Source organism: Takifugu rubripes, chromosome 18 (assembly GCF_901000725.2).
Source record: "Takifugu rubripes chromosome 18, fTakRub1.2, whole genome shotgun sequence".
NCBI lineage: Eukaryota > Metazoa > Chordata > Actinopteri > Tetraodontiformes > Tetraodontidae > Takifugu > Takifugu rubripes.
The window spans coordinates 7,189,805-7,199,982 of record NC_042302.1 but is presented as its reverse complement, the minus strand read 5'-3'; the positions used below and the strand labels follow the sequence as shown (position 1 = coordinate 7,199,982).

At 48.1% G+C, this 10,178-nt stretch overlaps 1 protein-coding gene across 1 annotated transcript; it reads left to right on the top strand.

The window, feature by feature from the left end:
* The first annotated feature begins 889 nt into the window (after positions 1-889).
* Positions 890-9,254, top strand: cntn1b (contactin 1b). Its single transcript, XM_029825575.1, has 24 exons — positions 890-1,047; positions 2,843-2,962; positions 3,037-3,072; positions 3,155-3,281; positions 4,107-4,285; positions 4,366-4,461; positions 4,536-4,748; positions 4,826-4,922; positions 5,001-5,185; positions 5,268-5,392; positions 5,467-5,584; positions 5,659-5,809; positions 5,882-6,009; positions 6,092-6,264; positions 6,343-6,466; positions 6,698-6,865; positions 6,982-7,131; positions 7,210-7,280; positions 7,358-7,610; positions 7,683-7,804; positions 7,880-8,069; positions 8,146-8,267; positions 8,342-8,498; positions 8,583-9,254. Exons 2-24 carry the CDS (start codon positions 2,908-2,910, stop codon positions 8,663-8,665), a joined length of 3,123 nt encoding a protein of 1,040 aa, XP_029681435.1. The 5' UTR covers positions 890-1,047; positions 2,843-2,907; the 3' UTR covers positions 8,666-9,254.
* Positions 9,255-10,178: the final 924 nt, after the last annotated feature.

The window sequence follows — 10,178 nt, the reverse complement described above, 5'->3', positions numbered from 1 at the left end:
GTGTCATCCATAATCGAAAGAACACTGTAATTTAAACAGGGTGGAACTAATATGCAGACTGGCACATTTGAGTGTGAATACCCTGGAAACGTGTTCTAGTGACTGGTGAACTTACAGTAGGTAATACAGTTTATGATATGATAAAATATGACTTTCTGATTAATGTTGAAGCTACATGAGAAGCATGAAAGGCTGTCGAAATGGTTTACTCTACAACATAATAATAATAATGGAAAATATTTTGTATTTTAAATTTAATGAAAACAGAAATAAATGTTGGTTTCAGAATTTCTTTGGTTTTATTTGATCGACTAGTAAAGGGAACAACACCACCACCTAGTGGCCAGACTTGGTAATAAGTAATGTAGAGCACGCATGCGCAGTAATTTATTACCCTTTAATTGATGAGAACACACGATCGGACCAATAAAGACCATGCTGCAAATCTTACTGAGGTTTTTACTTTATAAAAACTACAAAAACAAACATCTTTCGTGTTTGTTTATCCGCTTGATGTTGGTAAAGTAGCTGCAGTTTGTCCTGGAGCACCCCCCCCCCCTCTTTTGTAACACATCTGCACCAAATCATACGTATTTATAAAGATAAATACACAAAAGTAAATAAATGTATGTTCCTTTTCCTCGAATCTTTCATTAATCACGGATGCACGTGAAGTCATTTCTGATGCACAGCATGTGGTCGAGTATATGGCGAGTATTCTTTTATCACGTTTATACTGCGTGAAAACAGCAAAGTAATTTAAAAAAATCTCATTCAGTGGTTTATACAGAGAAAACAACCCTGCAACCCCCCCAGATAGGTTTTATTATTATAGCCAGTATTTCCCACTCGCAGCCCTGTCATCCGTCATCCTCCTCTCATGGACCAATCAGAGGCGCATCCAGGCTGCCAGCCGCCTCTCCGCCAATAGAAAAGTTCATTCCGACGGGACGTTTCGGCTGGTGGGCCGGAGGCATGACGCGGTTCGGGTCCAGGTGTGCCATGCGGAGACCTGACTGATACATCCCCCCCGTTTCTGCTTCAAAGGTAAGCACAGCGGCACCGCAATTGAGTTTGCGTGGCTCCTCTGGGTTTGGGCTGAGGGAGGACGAACCGGCACTGCGGCGCTGCGCTGCAGAAACGGACCGGGAGTACCGCAATGCAGAGCAGCCGAGTCCTGGTGCCGCTCGGTCGCCGCCGGGCTGCAGCGAGATGAGTGAAGGTTCTGGTTGGGATCGAGGGCGGCTGCGACCAGGCGCGCCGGACAAAAGAATAGTTTGGGTGCAGCACTCGAGTTCGTTTGGAGTCCATGATGGGATGGGACGGCGCGGTGCTGCGGATGCAGGGAGGGGACGCAAGGTGAAAAGTGCCGGATGCTGCGGGCTTCAAGGGCGCAGGAGGCACCAGGGCAGCTATTTGTGAAGGCGCCTCCATCTCCCACCCAGAGTAGATGGATTATGGATCCCGTCCTGAATTGCATCTAAGTTTGTGTATAAATGTCAGAACTGTTCTTCTCATCCCGAGGTCTTTACCCTATTGATCCCCGCCCCCAGCCCCCAATTATTTAATAGGCTGTGATGGCTTCTTTAAACATGCTGAACCCTGTGCAGTGCAGAATCAGGATGATAAACAAATCTTTTTTTAAAAATTCGTCTTTTATAGGCATCGAGCAGGAAACACGACAATCGCTCGGACAAACGCCGCCTCAGCTTAATACGGCTGCTGACCTAAATTTCGTTGCTCGTCCCAAAGAGGATCTGTGGCGGGATTATCGCAGGCTGGAAAAACCCATGAAAGCAGATAAATTGATTAAAAATGGTGGAGCGCTGTTCGTCTCTAAAAACAGCCGGAGATGCAGAAGTGAAGATGATTTGTTTGTGCCGAGTCATCAGTCTTGGGCCCTGGTGCTGCAGTCTGTGGGTGTGGAGGAGCCGAGCCCCCCCGCAGCACCGCTGCACTCTTCTGCTACTTCTGTGTGACGAACCTCCCTCCTGAGGCATCATGGGAGGTGGCTGGCTGAGGCTCTTCCCCTCCATAGTTCCCCTTCCACGCATGAGTCAGCAAATCACAGCGGGACATCAGAAGCCCGATCTCTGACAGACGCTGACCCTTTAAGAATTTGCTGTGTTTGAAATGCCCCCTGTTTCTGACCCCGTTGCCCATCTTGACCTTTGACCTCGCCGGGGAGGTTATTATCTTCAGCAGACTGTCGAATGCAAAAGTTTAGATCATGTACTGGAGGAAAAAATCCCCAGAAAATGGAAATTGTGCAGTCAAGTCTCAGTGCTCATCTTTTATTCCACGAGATGACGTGCAGCAGATCAACCCTCCCCCAACCCCCCCTTCCCATTCCGGTTTCTCTTCGGCTCATTTCAGGGTTTTTTTTAAACATTGTGGTAAACATTGTGTAATACTCCGAGGTGAAGGTCGGTGAAGAGGTGGTTCTGAGGTGTGCGGCGTCATTCGACCCAATGCTGGTTTCCCTGGTTGAGTGAAGGTTGATAATAAAAGAACTTGTGTTTATTGCAATGCTTTAGCTTTTATTTTGACCTTTCCAGGAGAAATACTGGACACTCCTAAGTCCGTCCGTCCGTCCATCCCGCCCTCCCTCCCCCCCATAATAATGGGAACCATGAGCCTCTCCCCTCAGCGTACTTGCACGGCTGCTGTCAGAGCTCTGCTGACTCACTCTCCTCCTAAATCATAGATATGACTCCAGTCCGTTCCACCCCGGCTGTTTCCTGCAGAGTCATCCTCTGGATGTTGCACCTGAGGAGCATCCTGATGTTTCTGCTGCCATGAAATCAAATTAAGAGTGATTCCTCATATCTGTTTCCTTCAGCTTGCTCTGGTTTATGTCCTGCCCATCGTCCTTCACCTCCTCCATCTGACTGACGCTCTCCTGTCATGGCCGCCGCTGCGTTACTGCTCCTGGGTCTCTCCACCTGCTCGTCTCTTACAGGTAAGAGGCTCCAAGATATCGATTCCAGATGTTCCAAATGTTTCAACCACATAAACCTCGTCGTTGCCTTGCAGATGCCATCCTGTTCGGAGAGCCCAGGATTTATGGAGGTGAGTTCCTGTTCTGTCAGTCAAGGTGATGTTTCAGATGTACTGTGATGGAACAGAAGTGATTCAAATCCCAAACCACCAGATGATGCAACTGGATATGGACCCATATTTGAGGAGGAGCCGGTGGATGTGGTCTACACCGAGGACTCACCTGATGGGAGAATCTCCATGAACTGCAGAGCAAGAGCGAACCCGCCTGCTTCATACAGGTACCAGCAGCTCCAGTAAGATACCAGCAGCTCCAGTAAGATACCAGCAGCTCCAGTAAGATACCAGCAGCTCCAATTAGATACCAGCAGCTCCAATTAGATGCCAGCAGCTCCAATTAGATACCAGCAGCTCCAATTAGCTGCCAGCAGCTCCAATTAGATGCCAGCAGCTCCAATAAGATACCAGTAGTTCCAGTTAGATACCAGTAGTTCCAGTTAGATACCAGCAGCTCCAGTTAGATACCAGCAGCTCCAATTAGATACCAGCAGCTCCAGTTAGATACCAGCAGCTCCAGTTAGATACCAGCAGCTCCAGTTAGATACCAGCAGCTCCAGTTAGATACCAGTAGCTCCAATTAGATACCAGCAGCTCCAGTTAGATACCAGCAGCTCCAGTTAGATACCAGCAGCTCCAATTAGATACCAGCAGCTCCAGTTAGATACCAGCAGCTCCAGTTAGATACCAGCAGCTCCAATTAGATACCAGCAGCTCCAGTTAGATACCAGCAGCTCCAGTTAGATACCAGTAGCTCCAATTAGATACCAGCAGCTCCAGTTAGATACCAGCAGCTCCAGTTAGATACCAGCAGCTCCAATTAGATACCAGCAGCTCCAGTTAGATACCAGCAGCTCCAGTTAGATACCAGTAGCTCCAGTAAGATACCAGCAGCTCCAATAACATACCAGCAGCTCCAGTTAGATACCCACAGGTGCTGCCACGTTTCAACTGCACATGCAACAATTATATCTTCAATTTGCAAATGGTGGTTCCAAAAAGGACTAAATTAAAGCTGAACCTCTCTGTTCCATTCCTTTCATTGACAGGTGGCGCCGGGGGAACTGGGAGATCAAGCTGATGGAGCAGCCTGATGAACACTACAGCCTTGTGGGGGGGAATCTGGTGATCAACAACCCCAAGAAGAAACACGCTGGGGTATACATCTGCGTGGCCAGGAACATCTACGGCACCGTCATCAGCAAGGAAGCCCAGTTCAAGTTCGGCTGTGAGCGCCCGAACACGGCTCCATCATCTCATCGCCATCCACACCTGCTTATGTTTTGCATCTGTCTCCGCTGGATGTAGATTTGGAGGAGTTTCCTCAGGAGGAAAGAGACCCGGTGCATGTCAAAGAGGGACAGGGGGCGGTCCTGCTGTGTGCTCCTCCTAATGCATGGCCAGGTGTGTAAAACAAACGCTCCACGGGCCCTTTAGCGACGAGACCATCCTGTTCATGCTCGTCTTTGGCTCTGCAGAGGAGGTCACCTACCGCTGGATCTTCAATGAGTTCCCCGTCTTCCTGAACACCGATCGCAGGCGCTTCGTCTCCCAGAAGACGGGGAACCTTTACATCTCCAAAGTGGAAGCTCAGGACGCCGGAAACTACTCCTGCTTCGTTTCCAGCCCCATGATCGGGAGGAGCGTCTTCTCTAAGTTCATCTCGCTCATCCCCCTAGTACCTGAAGAAGGTTAACATAAAAAACAACATGCAGGTGAATGAAAAAAAGGTTTTTCTGGAGCTTAAGTGGAACATTTCTGGCCTCAGGTGAGAGAAAGTACCCGGCAGACATAAGGGTAAAGTTTCAAGACACCACCGCCATGCTGGCGTCTAATATCACCCTCGAATGCTTCGCGCTCGGGAAGTAAGAAGCCATTTGCCAAGAATCCTAAATGAAGCTACCTTTCATTTTGATTAATCTGTGGGTTTTTCCCCGGTTCAGCCCCATACCTCACATTGTTTGGAGGAAGGTGGACGCCACAGACCTCCCGCCAAACCACGAGATCAGCGAATCGGGCGCCATGCTCCATCTGTACAACGTGCAGTACGACGACGTGGGCGGGTACGAGTGCGAGGCCATCAACACAAAGGGAAAGGACTGGCACAAGGCTTGGGTCTACGTGGAGTGTGAGTCCAGAGCGCTTCTGTCATGTACATTTCTACTTTCGACTCTTTCTGACAGTTAGCACGCTAACTTTTGTTGCGGCAGCTGCCCCAGAGTGGGCGGAAACCATCAACAACACTCAGATTGACATCGGTTCGGCTCACAGCATGCGCTGTGTGGCGATGGGGAAGCCCTTCCCATTCATCCGGTGGTACAAAGATGGATATATGGTAACAATTTCACACAATTTAAGGACCAAATCCTGCAGTAACTGGAACTTACATTGGTTGTTTGTGTTTCCCAGTATGGGAAAGGGGAGCTGAAGTTTTCCAGTCTGACTTTTACCGACTCCGGAATGTACCAGTGTATCGCTGAAAACTCCTGGGGCATCAAATATGCCAACGCCGAGCTGCGAGTCATAGGTAGGAACACCTAGCTGAACAGAATTCCGTGGTGTTCTTTTGAAATTGATGGCAACAACTATTTGTCTTTTTAGCGTGCGCTCCGACGTTCGAGTTCAACCCTGTGAAGAAGCAGCTCCTCGGAGCTAGAGATGGTCGCGTAGTGATCGAGTGCAAACCCCGAGCTGCCCCTCGACCACAGTTCAGGTGGATGAAGGGCAAAGAATTGCTCTTCAACAATTCCCGGTCAGTCCAACAGTCACCTCCTTAAACAGTAGCTACTGTCAGCACGGCTAAACCGATGCTACTTCCATTTAGCATCTCCATCCTGTTTGATGGGAGCCTGGAAATCCGCGACGCCACCAAGAACGATGAGGGCGTCTACACGTGCTTCGCTGAGAACAGCAGAGGGAAGGCCAACAGTTCTGGCTACCTCACCATCACAGGTCCGAGGGCCCGTGAGCCGCCTGAAATATAGATTTTTGCTATTAGTGTCATCAGCATAATGCTAAAATCTCTTTTTATCAGAGGCTACCAGCATTACTGTAGCCCCCGAAGACTCCCAGGTGAAGGTCGGCGAAGAGGTGGTTCTGAGGTGTGCGGCGTCATTCGACCCAATGCTGGACATCACCTTCATCTGGGCTATAGACTTCCGGGTCATCGACTTTGACACAGAGTGGCAGCACTATGAGCGTCTTTGGGTGGGATGGTTCTTCACTCTTCTCCCATTTTTAAAAATCTGGTCCTAACTCGGTCTAAACTCGCCTCTTGTCTCCTAGCGCGATGATGGCAGTGGCGATCTGAGAATAAAGAACGCCCAAATCTGGCACGAAGGGCGCTACACATGCACGGCTCAAACGGTGGTGGACAGCGACGTGGCATACGCGGATCTAAAAGTTGTAGGTCTGTACTGACATCGAAAATCATCTAGAATTGTAGTTGATAGAAAACAAATCTAGATGACTGAGTAAAATCTCTTGAAAGGGTTCCTTTAGGGAAAATGCAGATCACGTTCTTCTTCTGGAAGCCTCTGGATTCATGAGGAGCTTTTTTTGCTGCTTTCATGTGTAGGTTTACCACCAGGAAGCGTCGGGTTATGCCAAATCTAGCGGATCTATTATCTCCTTCCTTTAGGAATGCCCGGGCCTCCCGGTGTGATCCGTGTGGAGGAGATCGGGAACACATGGGTGAAGCTGCGGTGGACCAAAGGGGCGGATCACAATAGCCCCATCCTCTACTACACCATCCAGACCAGGCACTACTGGGCTCTGAACGAGGATGACTGGAGGAATGCCAGCACCTGTAAGGACTGCTCTGTACCAGCAGGGGGCGACATCTCCCCACAGTTTAGCTGGTCCCAACATGACAGTAAATACCAGCGATTTAACCACAGATTCATTGGCTTTGTCCCAATTCAGCTCCAGCTTTTCTCGACGGCAACGTGGAGAGGGCAGAAGTGACAGATATATACCCCTGGCTGGAGTACCAGTTCAGAATCATAGCCACCAATGAGCACGGCTCCGGAGAGGCCAGCATCCCGTCCCTCAAGATCAAAACCTGGGACGCTGGTAAGGAAAGAACATTCCCACAGTTCCCAAAGAGGAATGAGACTGGAAAGTGACCTACTGACCTCCGGTTCCTCTCAGCTCCCATGGTTTCGCCCACCAATGTAGCTGGTTACGGAGGCAGAAACGGCGAAATCGTCATCACGTGGACAGTAAGCATGCGCACCCAAAAACACTTGCTAGCATTAAAAAGACACTGATTTCTTCCTCTCTCTCCTTCCCCTCTTAGCCTGTTGAGCCATGGCATTTCTATGGCAAGTCGTTCGGCTACATCGTGGCGTTCAAACCCCACAACGCTTACGATTGGTGGTTTGAGACCATTTCGGACCCCGAGACGAGGCGCTACGTCCACAGGGACTCTTACTTCATCCCCACTGAGGAAGACTTCCAGGTCCGAGAGTTTCAGGTGAAGATTAAGTCATTTAACGTCAAGGGCGACGGACCCTACAGCCTCACCCAAGTCATCTACTACCCAAGAGATGGTGAGAAAGATTTAAGTTGATGGACCTTCCTGGAGCAGCTAGGCTAACTTTCACCCAATTTTGACCGTTCAGTACCAACCGAGCCTCCAACAGATGTGTACGCCAGACCGGTGTCCTCCACAGAAGCTCTGGTCTGGTGGCTGCCAGTGGTGGACACTGGGACGAGCCTCCAGCAGTACATCGAAGGGTACCAGGTACCGCATTTAGAACCATTTTAACCACATTCCAGCATCTCGTACCTTTGAGATCTCACCTCCTGGATCCCACAGGTTAAGTACTGGAGGAAGTATGATGATCCAGAGCCGGGAGCAAACCGCATATTTGTCCCCGCCACAGTCAACCAGACTCGGTTGGAGAACATGCTGCCAGACGCTCATTACCTCATCGAGGTCCGCGCTTTTAACGGCGCGGGCCTGGGACCACCCGGAGAGCATTGTGAGATGTTCACAAAGCGAGCACGTAAGGGGAAATCTGAACGCTGCTCATGTTTAAATCAGCGATCTTTGAATAATATCATGCTTGCGTTTGTTTCCAGCACCACCAGAACCTCCCAGGATGTGGCGCTATATCTCCTGGACCGGAAAATGGTTGTACGTGTGGTGGGATCACATCCAGTACGACTGGTTTGGGAATATCTCATTCCCACTGTACTACAAGGTAAGTGCGGAATGATTTTGATGGGTTGTTTTTTTGTGCGTAATGTCACACTTAACGGTGCGTTCGTTGTCCAGGTCATGTTCAGGAAAACGGGCTACATCTACGGGAAGGTTTACATCACCGGCTGGCACTTCATGGACTTCCCCATGCCTCAGGTGGGAGATTTTGAGCTGATGGTTCGCGGCCGTTACGAAGGCGGAGACGGCCCAGTTAGGAAGATCAGGATTCAGGGTGAGATTAGAATCATGGGTTCATTTTTTTTTTTTTAATTCCTCTGGCTCATTAGTCTCAACATTATCCTGATTTATTTCTCAGGTAAAGCAGCTACGATGGAGCCGAGCCTCAGCCTCCTGGCCCTGGTGCTGCTGGCGCTGTGCATTGTGGGATTGCAGATCTAAGCGCGCTGAAAGCGACACGTGCATGATGGACTCTGGGGGAGTATCGGGACGCGCTTAAAGATTCAAACGCTCGTAGTCACAGATAATCACGGGTTTGAGGCTCACGTCATGCATCTGCCGTACCGCCGCACCGTTGTGAGCTCCACTTTTTAGGTGGTGATGAGTTCAGAACGTGCTCAACTCTCATGTCAGACTCAAACTCTGGACAATGGTATGTTTAGATGTTCATAGCCATGTATCACACGCAATCTTTAGTCACCATGCTGCTCCTTTAATTCTTCGGTTAATGTGATAAAAGTTGATGATTTTGTTTCATTAGACATTTTAAAACGTTAAAAATTATAGTTTAATGTTAAACACAACAACATTGTACGTGTATTTCAGTGCTAAAATATTCAAATTGTTTCCGAGCAAAGCAAACACCTGGTGTAATAATTGCATTGTGTCAGCAGAGGGCGCCACATTCACACGTGATCACAATCAACTGTAAAATCATCCTTCTGATGTAAATATCAGCTTTCCAATTAAAAAATATATTGCAGCATAGAACAAAAATAAACAACAAACTGCTTCAAAATTTAAAGCACACATTCTTCCATTTGCATCTCTTGCCTCAAGAGAAATGTTAGTTCGACACTACGGTGAATTTTTCTTTTGTAAGAGTGAAATATACTGTATATAGAAATATATGGGGTTCTTTTTGTTTAATAGCAAAAGAAGAAAAAAACATTCCTGTGCCTTTGGCGGCGCTTTGATTGCACATGGGGCTGTTATCTCTCCAATTTCCACCTTTTATTACCAGTGTTTCTCCTATTTCGCTCCCTTCCACCTGAAACAAATTACCTGGAGCCAGAAAATCCCGCAGGAGGCCGGAATCAATGTTTCCATCATTTACAAACAATCACAGCAGACGCGCAAAGGTGAGTCTCCCACAGCGGTGCAGAAAGCTGTTGAAGATCTTTGTGTTTTCTTTTGTCTTTATTTACAGACTGTGGTGACAGTGAACGCAGCACCGCAGCAGCCAATGCAGCAAATTAACTCCATTCTTACTTTAACGTAGCAGTAAAGTTAAATAAGACACACAAAGATTTATTTGAGTCAACACAGCGCAGTTAAGATCCCCCCCTCTTCTGAGTGAAGTGCCACTGAGCAAGGCACTTCAACGCAATTTATTCACGCAATACTTGACTTAATGTGCGCAGAGCTGTCAAAGTTTGAGATATGCACACAACAATGAGAGGACTCTTATAGTAAAGGGCGAGGACGCGGAATTTATTGCATCAATATTCACAAATTACAAGACAGACGCGGAGAATCGTGCCTAATCATGTAATATTTCAGCAGTTTTAGCTTGAATTATAGATCAAAACATTAATTTGCCCTGAGCATTGATTCAAGTTATCCTCAGCTTCACCTCGCTATTAAAAAGCTTCTTTGCATCAATAATAATTACAATAATTAGCAGCTCAGGTGTTCTTTTATAGCTTTTTTGTTGTCCAATTAGCTCCTGCTG